This window comes from Procambarus clarkii, chromosome 24, assembly GCF_040958095.1.
Source record: "Procambarus clarkii isolate CNS0578487 chromosome 24, FALCON_Pclarkii_2.0, whole genome shotgun sequence".
NCBI classification, from domain to species: domain Eukaryota; kingdom Metazoa; phylum Arthropoda; class Malacostraca; order Decapoda; family Cambaridae; genus Procambarus; species Procambarus clarkii.
Window position 1 is genome coordinate 2,920,935 of NC_091173.1, and position 17,827 is coordinate 2,938,761.

At 49.3% G+C, this 17,827-nt stretch overlaps 1 protein-coding gene across 4 annotated transcripts in view; it reads left to right on the forward strand.

Moving 5' to 3' along the window:
* The window catches only part of LOC123761800 (uncharacterized), a 653,931-nt gene that overhangs the window by 231,473 nt on the left and 404,631 nt on the right, over nt 1-17,827 (forward strand). For all 4 annotated transcript variants that reach the window (XM_069330457.1, XM_069330459.1, XM_069330458.1 and 1 more), the window contains 3 exons: nt 6,629-6,873; nt 15,583-15,790; nt 16,044-16,301. In XM_069330457.1, the coding sequence (XP_069186558.1) occupies nt 6,629-6,873; nt 15,583-15,790; nt 16,044-16,301 (711 nt within the window). The remainder of the gene's footprint in view (nt 1-6,628; nt 6,874-15,582; nt 15,791-16,043; nt 16,302-17,827) is intronic.

Consider the following 17,827-nt stretch of genomic DNA (forward strand, 5'->3'; position numbering starts at 1 on the left):
GTGTTCTGAAGGTGTTGATCGTGAATGTATATAGTGTTTGACAGTGTATAGTCTGTAAATAGATTGTATATATACATAAATTAGCATGATACATGGTAAATATGTGGAACATATGTGTACAGAAGTGTCATGCACGTAACACAGTGTCCTCGGACAGTACGGATGTTTTACTGCCATAATATAGTGTACGTGTTCATTATACATAGGATTAGCACGTAAAAACAAATAAAATGTATTTGGAACTGTGCGCAAAAAAGGAACAAAAATATATTCGCGGCAACTGGCGCTCCCCACCCCGGGCGCCCCACTGGCCCCGGGAGGGTACGTCACAGACGAATGGGGAATGATGACGTCACGCCCCAACTTACAGACCCCATAGCAGCCAAAGTGCGTACAAGTTCAGATTTTTCTGGGGGGGAGCCCCATCGGCTCCCCAGAGCTTTACCGGCTGATATGCTAATGTCAGACTTTGGCATCAGTCATGTGTATGGAGTTCTAGGGCCTACCGGGGACCACGGCCAGAACCTGGCCCCCTCAGAGAGGCAAGGGGAGCAATGGCCTATAGAAACCCCCGTGTGGTTGGAAGCATTCTATGTCTGCCATCGACCGGGTCAAGCATCCAGAAAGGTAAGCATTCCAAAACAAACCCCTATTCTGGTGAAAATTGCTACCTAAAGCCGAACTAGTGGATAGAACTCTTCAACAGAAAACAAGGAAACTAGTATGACGTCATACGTCACCGCGTATCTGTCTGCGCAGTACCTGTACCTGTCTGTGCAGCTCCCCCCTCCCCGGGAGGGGGAAGGGGGAGCCCCAGACCTCCCACGCCGGCTATCCACCCATCAGTTCTTCGGCTGATGCTATAGGCAACGGTTATGTGCTCCGGCTCCAGTGGTTGTTTCAGCACTGTACCTAGAGTGTGGTGTCTGTTTTCTAGGTGGTGCGTGAGCCGGGAGTGATTCTCCAGTACTCGGGCTGCATGCGCCTAGGGTTCCCTTCCCTAGGTGCCCTGTAAGTACTGCCCTTGGGGCTTGGGACCACCTTCCACAAGTTCCTTGGGTCCTGCCCCTGCTTGGCCGTTTACTGCTTGGTTTTCGGCCGCTCTTTGTGTGCTCGGGTGTTCTGTCTCCCTTGTTCGCCTTAGAGTAAGGGGCAGTTTTTGCACTGGTGGGGCGCAGGGTACTGTGCAGCTTGTCTTTACCAATCATAGCGGCCGGCTCTGTTCCGCTTGGGTACGCTGTCCTCTTGCAGGGTTTTCTTTTTCTTTTTGTTTATCTACCTGGTGGGGGGGGGGTCTGCCTTCGTTCTTGCCCCTTGTGTCCCTTGTGTTCTGAGTGTTTTCTGGTGGTACCCCCTGCTTGGTCCCCGTGAGTGTACACGTCCCGGAGGTTCAGCTCTTAGAAAGTTGTTTGGTAGCTTTGGGTGCCGGTTAGCAGTACCCTGCCTGGGATTACCTGAGCGCGAGTCCTCTTATAGTAAACGCTCGGAACCCTGGGAAACCCCTGAGGGCGCGCGGGTCCGATGGATGTGACCCCAGAGTCCCCCCCTCGCTTCCAGCGAGTTTGAGGGTTGCTCTCACCCTTTGTCTCTGGGTGACTCTCTATTTTGCCTCCGTCTGCTGCCTTTGGGGCTCGGTTACCCAGTTGTGCTGACAAAGCAGGTGCGGGCAGCAGGGGCGTTGCACTTGAGCCTTGGTGGTGGCAACGTTCTCGTGGTTTCCTCCCCGGGAGCCCCGGGGCTGCCCCGTTGTAGTTCGTTTTGGGACTTGGGGGGGGTGTTGGTTGCTTTGGTTCCATCCACGCCCCCTTGTCTTTCCCCTGGATCACCCTTCCTGCCTGCATCTGGTTCCTTACCGTCTGTAGGTTCGGGGCGGGGTTTTTGATGGTGTTGAGACTCGGGCACTCTCGGGGAATTCCCCTTCCGGGGTAATGACGGGGGCATTTGAGTCTGTTCCTCCAGCCGTGTTGTATGAGTCTGCCAGTGGGCTCCCTTTCTTAGTGTTTTCACGGCTGCCCCGGTTTTCTGGTACGGCCGGGGCTTTGGGGGAACCGCTCGGCCCCGGGGCCTGTCGTGTAGGTTCCCGGGGCTGGGGAGCGGCTGCCTTGGGGGGCCTTGGCCCCGTTGGACCCCGTGGGGGTTTTTATCCCCCTCTAGGCGGGACTTGTGGTTACGCGGAGTGGGGTCTTTCCTCCCCACTCGCCGTACGTGCTGTTGGGCGTCGGCCCCTCCCCGGGCTCGGTTCCTTGGCCTTTGAGTCGGTTGGTTCCGTCCTGTGGGTGGATGTTTCCTCCCACCCCTTTTTGGGACGGTGTTTTCATTGTGTTTCCCCGTTCGATGGGGTTCTGCGTGACTTCTGATCTCGGGTGCGCCTGCGCCTTCGTGTGCCTTCGGGACTAGTGTTGGCTTCTGTGTTCTCGAGGGTACGGGAAGGTTTTTCGCTACTTCCCGCATTATTGGAACGTCTGTCGGCTCCTCGTCCTTGTCGCCCTGTTGGGCTCCTTGTCGCCCTGTTGGGCTCCTTGTCGCCCTGTTGGGCTCCTTGTCGCCCTGTTGGGCTCCTTGTCGCCCTGTAGGGCTCCTTGTCGCCCTGTAGGGCTCCTTGTCGCCCTGTTGGGCTCCTTGTCGCCCTGTTGGGCTCCTTGTCGCCCTGTTGGGCTCCTTGTCGCCCTGTTGGGCTCCTTGTCGCCCTGTTGGGCTCCTTGTCGCCCTGTTGGGCTCCTTGTCGCCCGGTTGGGCTCCTTGTCGCCCGGTTGGGCTCCTTGTCGCCCGGTTGGGCTGCTTGTCGCCCGGTTGGGCTGCTTGTCGCCCGGTTGGGGTGCTTGTCGCCCGGTTGGGTTCCTTTTTGGGCTCTTTGCTTCTTTGGCCGGTTTTATTGTTCCTGCTTCCTCTTTTGGCTACTTTTCTCGTGCAGTAGTCCTGGCTGGCGCCTTCCCGCAGAGAGGGTGTGCGGTTCGGCCAGCGTGTTATGCGCATGCGCCGTGGAGTTTGTTTTGGTCTGGACGGTGTTTCAGTGCTGGTGTTTTGCGCCCTTTTTGCTACAGTGCTTCGCCTCTTGTTCTTCTCCCTGGCTGCGGTATGTGCCCCTTCGCGCCGGGGGTGTCCTGGTTCCCAGTTGTGGGGGAGGACACCGCGGTTTTCACTGTCATGGGTGTGGACCACCTCCTTCGCCTCTCCCTGCTCTCCTGCGGGTCCGGCAGGGTCCGGCTCTGGCGTCTTCACCTGGCGGTGCTCCCAGGTTCTTCTGGGCACGGTTGAGTCGTCAAGTTCGTGCCACCGTTCGCCAGGTGAGTTTCTGCGGTCTGGCGTCTTTTGGCCGGGCGCTGGATGCGGAGTTGTTTATATACCTGTCTTTATTTAGGTATGTTTTTGTACGACTGAGACCGTTCGCACACCAGTGACTGTCCCTTTTTCGACCCTTCCTGTCCCCCTCATGTGCATGTCCAACCCATGCTTGGATCATTCAGGGGACCCTCCTTTTTTAATGTTGAGAGGTGTGGGGGTTGTAGGGTTGGTTCTGTACTCACCTGGTAAGGCTCCTGGCTATGCTTGCAGGATTTGAGCTCTGGCTCTTGGGTCCCGCCTATCTGGTAGAACTTGCGAGATAGTACCAGTGAAGTGCAGTGGTGCTATTGGCACAATTGGGGAACACTGTATTACCATCAGAGGTCTGTGCTTGTTACACGACCTACTTGCGAGCATAAGCCTTCTTGCTGGTTCGTCCGTGGATTTCTAGGGCACACTAGCCTGTTTTCGTATGGCAGTTCCGGCCCGTCCTGGTTGTGGGGGTATGTGGGTCGGTGGACTGCTCCTAGCAGCTGCCTGGTGGGCCACCCTCTGGCCGGTCTAGCCTGGCCTTGGGCCGGGCTTGACGTGTAACAGAGCTACCAGTACCTCATCCAGCAGGTATCGAGCGGGGTTTCTCCGCCGTCGGTCGCCTGGTGCAAGTTTCTGGGCCTGCGGGGTTTTGTCGTGTCTCCGTTGGCCCTGTCTGGGGTCTGCCTGCTCCGTTCTCTGCCTTTGCAGAAGGGAGTTGCTATTTACATGTTGCATGTTGCTGTGGTGCCTGTTGCTGCTGCTGCACGTGTGCATTGGTACCGTGTTTCACGGCGGCGTGTCCTTGTTCCTGTGTCCGGTTGTGGAGTGGCACTTTGCTGCCATTTTGTGCCTGGGGATTGCGTGGGGGTTTTTCTGTCCATGCCTGATTGTCCACCCCTGGTTGTTATCCTGGGGTTTTTGTGCTACTGCTCTTTCTTCCTGCCTCCTCTGCAGCAGGGGTGTTCTGCGTGTGTTCTTAGGCGTTTGTCAGCCTGTGTCCTGTGATGTGCTTCTTTGTCTCGGTCTATTGCAGTTGTTCGTACCCCTTGGTTCGGGTACTGTTCTGGCGACGGCCCTTCCGCCTTCTTTGGTTTTCTAGCTTGCCCTGCTGGTTTTTTTTTTTTTTTTGGGTCTTGCGAAGTCTCGCGTCGACCCGTCGTTTCTGAACTCCTGGCGGGCTTGCATGCTTTGGGGAGTTTTTCTGTTCGGCAGACGTTCCATCTCCTTGTGCCGCCTGGGTTTCGGTGGTCGCGCCTGAGATCTTCCCGCGGCTCCGCCTTTTCCTGGGCTCGGAGGGGCCTTGTCGGGGCTTCTTATGTTCTGCCTCGCGGTCTCGCCTCCGGTTGGTGGTCGGGTGGCTTCGTGGTAGGTGTCCCACCTGTGTGCTTCTCTTGGCGGCAGTATGGGGTATTTTGGCGGTCCTTCCTTTTCCTATCCCTTCTTAGGTGGTTACTCTTGTTAGCTTGATTTACTCTCGGCTTGGTTTTCTGGTGTTGGTTGGGGCCGTCGTCTTGCCACATACTGTCGCCTCTTTTCGTGCGGCGTGGGCAGAGCCGCTTCAGCTTGCTTTCGGTCTTGGTGTTGCTTCTGCACCGTTTGTCAGCTGTCTTGTGCGTCGTTTCACCTCCGGCCTGTTCGTGCGCCGCTTGCACCATCCTGGTCTCTGGTCAGCGTGCTTTGTCTTCTCCTCGGTTGGTAGTGCCCCTTCGGTTCCGGTGTGTTTTTTCGTCGGCTCTTTCCTTTTGGCCTTTGCCTCTGGGGGTTGAGTCGCTGAGTTTTCTTGCTCCTTCGGTTTTAGCGTTTTGGTTGTTCAGTGGCAGCAGTCTCCATCTTTTCTGGTGCGGGGTGGGGCTGCTGCGTTCTGGAGGGGTCCAGGGTTTGTTGGTGCTTCGTTGGTCGGGCCGGGGGTGTGTCGTTTTTGTGTTCAGTGGCGGCCCTCCGCTGTTATTTGTGTGCCACGGTGTTTGGGTCCGGAGCGCGTTTTGCGTTGATCCGGTTCTGTTCTTCCCGGTTCGCGAGTGATAGTGTCCCGGGTGGTCAGCCGTGTCCTTGCTGCTAAGCAGCCTGTGTTCTTCCCTCATGCCTGTGGCGTTCGTGGCTTCGCTGCTCTCGCTGCCGTCTGGGCGACGTGGCCTTGCGGTCTTTTGGGCATAGATTTTTGGTGTTCGTGCAGGGGCCTTGCTGCTCGTTGTTCTCGTGTTGTTCCCGGGACTTTTCGGGGCTGTGGCGCCTTGGGTTGGCGTTTGCTGCCGGTTGTCTCGCCTCCTTTGGGGGTGAGTGGTGTCCGCCTCCCGGTTCTGTCCCTTTGACCTTCCTCTGTGGGTAGTTAGCTCCGGGGAGCCGACGGGGCTCCCCCCAGAAAACCAGCGTTGAATGTAATGAAACGCCATTTTCTGGGCGAGACCCGGAGGCTCCCCGGCAACCCTCCCTCCCTCCGGTCGGCTGTTTTTTTCGCGTGTTTTGACATCCAGCCTCAGAACTGATGGGTATATAGCCGGCGTGGGAGGTCTGGGGCTCCCCCTTCCCCCTCCCGGGGAGGGGGGAGCTGCGCAGACAGCGGCGCGGTGACGTATGATGTCATACTAGTTTCCTTGTTTTCTGTTGAAGAGTTCTATCCACTAGTTCGGCTTTAGGTAGCAATTTTCACCAGAATAGGGGTTTGTTTTGGAATGCTTGCCTTTCTGGATGCTTGACCCGGTCGATGGCAGACATAGAATGCTTCCAACCACACGGGGGTTTCTATAGGCCATTGCTCCCCTTGCCTCTCTGAGGGGGCCAGGTTCTGGCTCGTGGTCCCCGGTAGGCCCTAGAACTCCATACACATGACAGATGCCAAAGTCTGACATTAGCATATCAGCCGGTAAAGCTCCGGGGAGCCTCCGGGTCTCACCCAGAAAATGGCGTTTCATTACATTCAACGCTGGTTTTTTTACTTACCCATACTGAGGGAAGGGTTTTTGACACTTTAAAAAAACAAAAGAATTTTTTCAAGAGAATTTATTTCCTGCGCACTGGGGGGGGGGGGGGTGTCATATTTATAGGCTGCGCAGTTAAAGGGTTAATGGAGCCACTGGGGGGGGGGGATGGGCTTTTTGGGCCCAACCCAAAAAGACAAATTTTTAGTTATAATAGAGGAAAAAATTAAAGATTATCATGTTATAATAACATCAAGATACATTAAATGGGTTCTAGGTTTAATTTATTTGGTTAATTGGGAGATTATTTTTTTTTATATTTTGCAGTTAATAATTTTAAATTTAATTCCTTCATGTTTTTATATAGTATTATATTCCTACATAACCTTTGTCAACAGAAGTTATTGACAACTATAGATGGACAGACAAGGGCTTCAAACGCTGGCCTTTAGGAGTGAGCAGCGCTGAAACAAAATTGCAATGTTACCATTGCCCTATGAAAATGTCTCGGAGTGCTATGTGCACGGCTTTAATGAGGCATGAATTTAAGCACACATCTGCATCTCCTGATTTACGAGTTATTCATTATATGCCTACAAGAGAATTCAGGGAGTTTATTGTCATTGCAAATGCCACAAAACAGGTATGTATTTTTTACCCTTGTAAAAAGCTGTCTGCTATTATTATTATCAATTTGCATTTGCAGACCTGTGATGGTATTGTCTTTGTTTATATAATCATAAATTATTGTAGAACTTCTATTGGTTTTAGTGCACAGAACCACCACTTCTAATTTATCCCACCCAACTGCTACCATTAGTATAAAAATATATCCTGCTACTTTATACACCTTTTCTAGGGGGGAGCCCCGTCGGCTCTCTAGAGTTATCCAAGTGATATGGATATATTAGCTTTCTGGCATTAGTCAATGTGCATGGAGTTCTTGCCTACCGGGAACCATGAGCCAGAACCTGGCCCCCCCTCAAGAGAGGCATGAGGAGTGATGGCCTATAGAAACCCCAGTGTGGTTAGAAGCATTCTATGTCTGCCATCGACTGGGTCTGGCACGCAGAGAAGTAGGCACCCCAAAACAAACCACTATTCCGGTGAAAATATTGCTACCAAAAGGCGAACGAGTGGACAGAACTCCCCAAATGAAAATTAGCAAATGAGTATGATGTTATGACGTTGCAGCGCCGCTGTCTGTGCAACCCCTCCCCTCCCCAGGAGGGGGGAAGGGGAAGCCCCAGACCCTCGTGTCGGCGATCCATCCTTTAGTTCTTGACTGATGTGATACTGGCAGGTCATGTGCCTCTGGCTCCAGATTTTCTCTATTTCTGTGCCTTGTGGCATGGTCTGTCTCTATGGGTGGTGTGTTAGCCAGGAATAGTATTCTTCAGTACTCTGGCTGCATGTGCTTAGGGTTTGCTTTCCTAGGTGCCCTGTAAGTACTGCCCTTGGGGCTTGGGGGGCCACTTTCCACAAGTCACCTTGGGATCTACCTTTGCTGTGTCTTTTACTGCTCGATATATGGCCACCCTTGAAGTCAGCTGGAGTTTTTTGTTGCCCTTGTTTGCCCCTGGGTAGGAGTTAGTTTTCGTCACTGGTAGGGGTGCAGTGTACTGCACAGCTAGTTATCACCTATTATAGCGGCCGGCTCTGTTCTGCCTGGATACATTGTCCTCTTGTGGGGTTTTTCTTTTGTTTTTGTTTTCCTGCCTGGTGTGCAGGGGGGGGGGGGGGCTCTGCCTTTGGTTGTCCCCTATCCATACTTAGGGTATATATATGCATATCTGTGTTCTTGGTGGTATTTTCTGCTTGGCCCCCATGAGTGGACTCATCCCGGGGGTTTAGCTTTTAGAAGTTTGCTTGGTAGTCTTGGGCTCGGTAGTCTTGGGCTCCAGTTTGCAGTACCCTGCCTGGGCTTCCCTTAATGTGTTAATAAGGCTAAGGGCCATGGGAAACCCTGCGGGAGCTCCATGGTTCGATGGATGTGACCCTCAAGTCCCCTCTCGCTTCTTGCGAGGTTGATAGTTGCTCTGTCTCCTTGTCTCAGGGAGACAATCACAGGTTGTGCCACATGCTGCCTGTCAGGTCGGTGATTCTTTTGACCCGGAGTTGTGCGACGTTCGTTGTTTGTACATACCCCAGTTCATCCAAGCTACTGATCGTGATATGCGGGTGCAGGCAGCTGATGCATTGCTTGCTAGGTTTAGGTGTCTGCAATGCAATAGGTTGGTTGCTTCCCCAGATGCCCAGAGACTGCCCCGTTTTGGTTTTAGAGACCTGGACTTGGAGGGTGGGAGTCGCTTCAATTTTGGTTTCGTCTGCCCCTCCTTGTCCGTTTTCCTTGTGTTGTGCGTTCGGTTCCTCCCTCTTTGCTTTCAGCTCCGAAACGTCCGAGGGTTTCAGAGTCGAGGCAGGGTCTAGTTGGTGTTGAGACTCGGGCAGTCTTGGGAGAGTCCCCTTCCAGGGTGGTGGCAGAGGCAATTGAGCCTAGCTGGAGCTTCTGGGTCTGAGCAGTGGACCCCCTTCGTTCCTGCTTTTTCGGTGGCTCCTGCATTTTCTTTAGAGGCGGGGATGATTTGGAGGACAGCTCAGCCCCGGTCTTCGGGGTGAGGACCCTGGTTCTGTAACTACGACGGTTCTTTGGTTCTGTCCTTCCGGAGGTTTTCGGCTTCCCGTGTTCTTTCACATGTGGTGCGGGAAGCCCTTGTGGCTTACCTCCTGCGCGACCTGGATTATGCTTTCGTAATAGATCTGTGTTTCTTTCTCAATGGATCTTAGTGTGTTACTGGGTTTGTTATGAAGTTCCAGAGTCCTCCTGGTTAGCAAACTCCCCTCTCTTCTCTTTGGAGGCATGGCATACATTCTGTCGATCCCGCATGCTTGAGTGGTGGGAGGCTCGGATAACGTTGCAGGTTTTCCTGGGGGGTGAATTCCCATTGAGATGCATGCAAACAAGCATGCATCTCAATGCATGCTTGTTTGCCCCTGCCCTTCTGTGTGATGTTGGTGTGATACAGCTTCATGTGCAGATTCCCTCCCTTTCGGCGGTGCTTGTTCCAGAGGACTTGCTCACCCGGGGCCTTTTGGCTTCGGCCTTGCCGTTCTTTTCCCTCCTGGAGCTGTCCTCGGATTGACTCGTGGAGGATGTGAGGGCGCTTGGGTCCGTCCTGAGGTCCAGCGCCTTGTTCTCGGCGGCTCGCTTGTCGGCTGCCTTGCTGAAGCTTTTCGCGCCGATTTTGAGGGATGTGGTTTCCCTGTTCAATGCTTCCTGGCTCGCATGTTGGCAGGCAGTGCTGGGTTCCTCTGTGGAATCTGCTTGGGCCCTGGCTCTTAGGTTGTTGGCGCCTTTTTGTCCTCTTCTGTTTGAGGCGTCTGCCGTAGCACAGTTTATCCAGGCTGCTTCGTCTGCTTGTCGTCCGATGTCGAACTTGCTGGTCCTCCGGGGGTCCCGTGGGGGGTCTTCGTGCCAGGACTCGGGGTTCCTCTCGTCGTGGTAGGCCACTGGTGTCAGGTTCGGGTTTGGCTCCTTCTTCGGACCCGCCCTTGTATGGTCGGCACAGTGATCGCTCTGTGTGGGGTTCTGGGTCTTGTAAGGGGCGCCGGCCCTTTTGCTGTTTGCCCCATTGACGGGGCGATCAGGGGGACGCTTGCGCTGTTCACTCATGCCTGGTCCCACAATTCGTGAGCATTTTGGGTTGTGTCTGTCGGTCTGCGGTGGCGTTGGGTGGCCCTCCCCCTTTGGGGGTGTCGGGGCTGGCAGGGCAGGTTTCTTCCCCTGCGCTCTGTCGGGTCATTCCTCAGATGGGTTTCCCGTCTGTTTCCGGTCCAGAAACGGGACTGCGCGGGCCTGCGGTTCATTCTGGACTTGTCCCGTCTGAACCCCTGGGTTCATTGCCCCTCCTTTCGGATGACTATGCTGTCCCAGGTTCGCCTCCTCTTGGATCCGGACGCTTGGATGGTGTCCCTGGACCTCCGGAACGCTTATTGGCATGTCCCAATTCATCTGAGGTTCCGGGACTGGCTCGATTTTGTTGTGGGGCGTCTATGTTACCACTTTCGTTGTCTCCCGTTCGGGTTGAACCTGGCACCTCGCATGTTCACACTCTTTACACGGGTCGTGGTGGCCCGTTTGCATCTCTTGGGTGTTCGGGTGTTGGCCTATCTCGACGACTGGCTGGTTTGGGCTCCCAGCCGGTCGGCTTGCTTGCTAGCCAGGGATTTGGTTCTTTCCCAACTCGCAGGGTTCGGGTTCTTGGTGAAATGAAAGAAGTCCCATCTGGTTCCCTCTCAGGTTCGGACTTGGCTCGGTCTCGTTTGGGACTCTCGGACCACTTCCTTGTCTCTCCCTCCGGAGTCTCTCCTGCGGCTGAGGTCCCGCCTTTGTCTGTTACTGGTGGGCCCTCGGGTCACCCGGCGGTTGCCGAGGGGCTGTGCGGAAACCTAAACTTCGCAATGTTCGTCTAACCGCCGGGTCGGGTTTGGCTTCGTCGGCTGTTCTGATTCTTTCGGGTTCGTCCCTTCTGCCTCTATTGCGATCGCTGGGTTCAACCCGTGGGGGCCTTGCGTCGGCAGCTGCATCGCTGGCCTCCTCTCTGGGTTTTTCGGGGTTCAGTGCCTCTGCACCTACCTGAGCCCTCGCTCGATATGTTCGCAGACGCTTCGTCTCTCTGCTCGGGTTTTGTGACCAGTGCTCACCAGGCCAGCCAGGGGTGTTGGGGTCCACATTGAACCTACAGCACAGTGCGTGAGTTCGCAGCTGTGTGGTCTGCTCTTCGGAGGAGTCGGGTCGCCCGCGGATCGACAATTTGGTTCCATTCAGATTGCTCTCCTGTGGTTCATTGTGGTTCTATCCACTAGTTCGGCTTTTGGTAGCAATTTTAATCAGAATAGGGGTTTGTTTTGAGGCGCTTACCTCTCTGGGTGCCTGATCTGGTCGATGCCAGACATAGAATGATTCTAACCACACGGGGGTTTCTATAGGCCATTGCTTCCCTTGCCTCTCTGAGGGGGCCCGGTTCTGGCTGTGGTCTCCGGTAGGCCTAAGAACTCCATACACATGACTGATGCCAAAGTCTAACATTAGCATGCGTAGCTCGTTACCAGAACATACCAGAACAATACCAGAACCGCCTGGGATAGCTCCGGGGGGCCTCCGGGACTCACCCAGAAAATGGCGTTTCATTACATTCAGCGCTGGTTTTTTCCATCACATTTTCATCATCTTAACTATCCTCTTGTTTTTCTTCTTTGTAGTAATTGCAGTTTGCCATCTTTCCTCATAATGCCAAAAATGCATCTAATATTAATCATTCTACTGCTCTAATATAGTTTATTATTTATTTTGGAGCTTACTGTTATTATTATGCTGCTCTCTTAGATAAGATTGCAATGTCCAGTGGACTGAATCATGCAGTCAAGCAGGATGATATATTGTACTGCACCAGTGCCATAATGAACCTTACAAACTGTCCCTTTAGGGTTAAAATAGTGTTAGAGAGTTGAAGACTTTTCAGTACAATCTAGAATGGTAGCCTGATTCATCCATAAACTCATAACCTAACATATATCCACAAATAAGTGATACAAAAATTATTGCACCTTCACCCATCTCCAGGTGGTGGGTCTTGTGCCTCAGGCTTTCAACCCTACCCTTGCTTTCCCCATTTTTCCTGTGCTCATAAATGGTTTCTTTGAGTTGGGAAGTATGTGGGTAATTCCAGGTGTTGGGACTAGGTGTGTGTAATTACACATTACCTAAGTGTAGTTACAGGATGAGAGCTATGATCGTGGTGTCCCATCTTCCCAGCACTCTTTGTCATATAACGCTTTGACACTACTGATGGTCTCGGCCTCCACCACCTTCTCACCTAACTTGTTCCAACCGTCTACCACTCTGTTTGCGAAAGTGAATTTTCTTATATTTCTTCGACATCTGTGTTTAGTTTGTTTAAATCTATGGCCTCTTGTTGTTGAAGTTCCAGGTCTCAGGAAATCTTCCCTATCAATTTTATCAATTCCTGTTACTATGTGTGTGTGTGTGTAATTACCTAAGTGTAATTACCTAAGTGTAGTTACAGGATGAGAGCTATGCTCGTGGTGTCCCGTCTTCCCAGCACTCTTTGTCATATAACGCTTTGAAACTACTGACGGTCTTGGCCTCCACCACCTTCTCACTTAACTTGTTCCAACCGTCTACCACTCTATTTGCGAAGGTGAATTTTCTTATATTTCTTCGGCATCTGTGTTTAGCTAGTTTAAATCTATGACCTCTTGTTCTTGAAGTTCCAGGTCTCAGGAAGTCTTCCCTGTCGATTTTATCAATTCCTGTTACTATTTTGTACGTAGTGATCATATCACCTCTTTTTCTTCTGTCTTCTAGTTTTGGCATATTTAATGCTTCTAACCTCTCCTCGTAGCTCTTGCCCTTCAGTTCTGGGAGCCACTTAGTAGCATGTCTTTGCACCTTTTCCAGTTTGTTGATGTGCTTCTTAAGATATGGGCACCACACAACAGCTGCATATTCTAGCTTTGGCCTAACAAAAGTCATGAACAATTTCTTTAGTATATCGCCATCCATGTATTTAAATGCAATTCTGAAGTTAGAAAGCATTGCATAGGCTCCTTGCACAATATTCTTTATGTGGTCCTCAGGTGATAGTTTTCTATCTAGAACCACTCCTAGATCTCTTTCTTTATCAGAATTCTTTAAAGATTTCTCACATAATATATAGGTTGTGTGGGGTCTATGTTCTCCTATTCCACATTCCATAACATGACATTTATTAACATTAAATTCCATTTGCCAAGTGGTGCTCCATATGCTTATTTTGTCCAGGTCTTCTTGAAGGGCATGACAATCATCTAAATTTCTTATCCTTCCTATTATCTTAGCATCATCAGCAAACATGTTCATATAATTCTGTATACCAACTGGTAGATCATTTATGTACACAATAAACATCACTGGTGCAAGAACTGAACCCTGTGGTACTCCACTTGTGACATTTCTCCATTCCGATACATTGCCTCTGATTACTGCCCTCATTTTTCTATCAGTCAGAAAATTTTTCATCCATGATAGAAGCTTACCTGTCACCCCTCCAATATTTTCCAGTTTCCAGAACAACCTCTTATGTGGAACTCTGTCGAAAGCCTTTTTTAGGTCCAGATAGATGCAGTCAACCCAGCCATCTCTTTCCTGTAATATCTCTGTGGCCCGATCATAGAAACTGAGTAAATTCGATACACAGGATCTTCCTGATCGAAAACCATACTGTCTGTCTGATATTATATCATTTCTCTCCAGGTGTTCTACCCATTTAGTTTTGATTAGCTTTTCCAATACTTTCACTATTACACTTGTCAATGATACAGGTCTATAATTGAGGGGGTCTTCCCTGCTGCCACTTTTGTAGATTGGAACTATGTTAGCCTGTTTCCACACGTCTGCTACGATTCCTGTACACAGGGATGCCTGAAAGATCAGGTGAAGTGGAATGCTGAGCTCAGATGCACATTCTCTCAGAACCCATGGTGAAACGCCATCTGGGCCAGCTGCTTTGTTCCTCCCGAGCTCCTTTAGCATATTTTCCACTACATCTCTAGACACCTCTATCCGCTCTATGTTGTTCTCTGGAATTCTTATTGTGTCTGGTTCTCTGAAGATTTCATTTTGTACAAACACACTTTGGAACTTTTCATTTAATGTTTCACACATTTCCTTTTCATTTTCCGTGAATCTGTTTCCCATTTTCAACCTCTGGATATTATCCTTTACCTGCAATTTGTTGTTTATGAATTTGTAGAATAGGCCTGGTTCTGTTTTACATTTGTCTGCTATCCCTTTTTCAAAATTTCTTTCTGCCTCTCTCCTTACTGCTGTATAATTGTTTCTCGCATCTTTGTATCGCTGATATGTTTGGGGGTTTGGCCTCTTCCTATACTGATTCCATTTTTGTGTCTTTTGGTCTCTTGCCCTCTCACAATTTCTGTCGAACCAATCCTGTTTTCTGGTCCTGCATCTCTGTTTTGGTATGAATGTTTGTGTGCCTTCCTCGTATAGTTTTAAAAATTTGGCATACATTTCATTTACTTCCCTGCCTAGCAACAATTCTGTCCAATTACACTCATTAAAAAAATTTCGAAGTTCCCCATAGTTGCCTCTCTTTAAATCGAGTTTATCAACTGTTTCAATGTCCCCATTTTCTTCTAGATGATATCTTAAAGCATATTTAATGTCTAACAGGACGTGATCACTCTTTCCCAAGGGAGGAAGGTACTGGATGTCAAAAATCTCTTCTTCTTTCCTGGTGAATACTAGATCCAGTACTGACGGTATATCTCCTTCCCTCATTCTTGTGGCTTGCTTTATGTGTTGATACAAGAATGTCTCCAGAATGAGGTTCACAAATCTGCATGTCCAAAAGTCCTCCGTTCTTGCTTCATAGGCCTCCCAGTCTATTGCTCTAAAGTTGAAGTCCCCCAGTATCAACAGTCGTGATTTATCTTTATCTGCTTGTACAATAATATCTCTCATGACCATTATGAGGCCCTCTCGTTTGTCATCCAGTTCTTCCTTTGTCCACGTGTTGCTTGCTGGTGGGCTGTGTGTGTGTGTGTGTGTGTGTGTTGCTGCCTTGTAATAGTCTACATAGGTATTTATGTAGTCCTAACTTACCAAATCTACACAGTAAAATAACAACATACTGGAGTGAACGATATGGAAGAAAATGCAGAATAGAACCAGTGAAGAGTAGGGATGTCATAGGCACAATTAGAGAACACTGTATAAACATCAGAGGTCCATGGTTGTTCAACATCCTCCCAGTGAGCATAAGAAATATTGCCTGAACAACTGTGTACATCTTCAATAGAAGACTAGATCATTTTCTCCAAGGAGTGCCAGACCCACTGGGCTCTGGTGGATATGTGGGCCTGCAGGCCACTGCTAGCAACTGCCTGGTGGACCAAACTCTCACAAGTCAAGCCTAGCCTCGGGCTAGGCTTGGGGAGTAGAAGAACTCCCAGAACCCCATCAACCAGGTAACTTCATGTTAGGGCTACATAAAGTTTGATGTAGCTTCATTTCAGATATTAGTTAAAGCCCTTCCTGGGAAGTTGCTTGTCATAGCAAAGAAAGGTTTAGTCATTTTAGGTTGGGTTGAATATTTTCCAGTGACTCCATAGCATTAGTGTTACTATGCATGGGCACCTTGCACCATCAGTGAAGTATTTCATCCTGCCTGACTGCTTGATACTGTCCAGTGGGTACTGTAAATCATACCCTAGGAAGCAGCAAATGCATGCTTTTTATACACTCAAAGTTTAATTTCCTTATTTTTAGATGCAGGCAACAACAGAGTTATCAAGAGAAGGTTGGGAGAATATGGAACTTGAATCTGAAGCGCCCCTCCATGTTTCTTCAACACGTCTTAAACCTGTTATGGTGTGGGACTTACTCACCAGAGATGCCAGCAATGCTAATATTACTGGTGTTGTTACAATGGAAATAATAACACCCCAGCCAGGAGGAGTCTATCTCAGTACAAAATGTATTAACGTTTTATCTTTTCTTTTATACTAAACATACCTTTAGTATGTTCTTGTGTGTATGCATGTACTTATGGGTAGTTGATTTTACTTAAATTTTGTCAATACTTTTTATTATGAAGATATTGTATATATTTTATATAAATTTTCATTATACAACAATAGTGGAAGTTATACATATAGTTTTCATTATACATATTGTATAATTTGAAATATTTTAAATTGTACAATATGAAGTTCAATACCAATTTTCAGATGATGCCCCTGACCTGTTGCCATGGGAAGAGCTAGGAAAGCTTCAAATACAGCCAAGATTATATCAAATTGTTGAAGTGTGTGATAAAATTAGTGAAGCTAAGGCTTACCTTGTAAGAATGTGTTACACCTCTCCTAAAGTTCCACACAGAGTGCTGGTGCACTACCTGGGTGACACAAGACCATACCTAGTAAGAGAATGTGAAATTATCATTGATGATTATACGGGAGAGCCGTCTTACAAAACAAAAGGACTGTGTAAGTGAACCTTTGTTCCATACATTTTACCATCTTGTGTAATTTATGGCTTTAATATTTTTAAGAGGCTTGCCTAAACTGGCTTTGTTTCAGCAATATTACAGAGATCTTTCCTAAGCAGGGCTTCCCCCTCCCCTCAGTTGCCTCCTGAGCTAGGGCCGGTGTCCACCCTGGGTGCTGATCGAACATCAACTTCGAGCATTACCAGAACAAGTAACTGATGCCTGCCCTCAGTCTTCATTAGAACTTACCTATCAATGACTATGGGAGATTGAGGTCTGACTATTTATACCCCTTCTCTGATCCTTTCATACCTGGCATGCTAATTACATCTCTTACATTCAAGTTCTTGTTATATTTTTGGGAGGGCCCCCCTCATTAGCTTCCTGAGCTATAGCATTGGGCTGCCAAGGCTTTGTGTATGAGATCCACCTAAGACTGCTGGGATCCAGGACTATTATTTGGTTCTCTCTGAAGCTAGGAGAGCTTGGAGATCAGAGCTCATCCCAATACCTAGAAAAGCCTACCAGAAAGTATAAGAGCATCAAAACAAGCAACTGTTCAAAAGAAATTATTAACCCTGAGTAAAACTAGGCAAACAATCTTTGGCGAGTCAATCTTTGCAGGCTGCTCCCATTGCAGCAGCAGCAACAGATGCTGCTGCTGCAATGGGAGAGGGGAAACACTCTATCCTTGATGTGCCTTTCCATCACCACATGACAGCCCAGGTCACTAAGAGTCCCTGTCAGTCACCACATACACTAGTGCAGCCAGGTTGCATCTCTCTCTACTAGGCCTACTTACACCTTTACACTTTCAAGTAAGTGGTGTTTCTATCCCTGGAATGCTTTGCTCTGTGCAGTGGTCATTGCTTTGCTTTTGTTCCATTTTCTATGTTGTGTTTACATCTTGTACCACATTACATCTTGTACCAAGATGTAATGTCAGGTACATCTTGTACCTGACATTATTTTTCGATGTACGTATTTCATTTTTGTACCAATGTGTTCGCAATAGAATGTTCTAGAAGAAAATAAGTATAAAACATCACATAAGGATGCGTTCGACCGGCAACAAATATAAAAACTACATCGATTATACTCGTCGTGTCAATAATACAATTGTTTTACCACGATGATTCACTGCCATGCCGTTCTCCCAAATAAGCCCTTCGGCTATTAGAGAAAACGTAAATTTCATGGCGAACATTTGTAAACTATACCCAAGTAGATCGGATAGAAATTGGAATTTATACAAATATTTTTTCTCGAGACGCCCGCCAGTGTCACCCATGCGGAAACAGGACAAAACTTAGTGATGCGCTCGTGCGCCACCGCGGGGCGAAAGTGTTAAGTTTGGGTAGGAATATTCCTTATCCTAAATCAATTTTCAAGCTTAATTCCTCAGCTGCTTCTCCCTGGGTTCACTTACATGTACTATTTCTGGGGAAAGCCCCTTCGGCTCCCCAGAGCTATCCATGCTGATATGATCAGACCAGCAACCAAGAGGCCTGGTCGATCAGACCA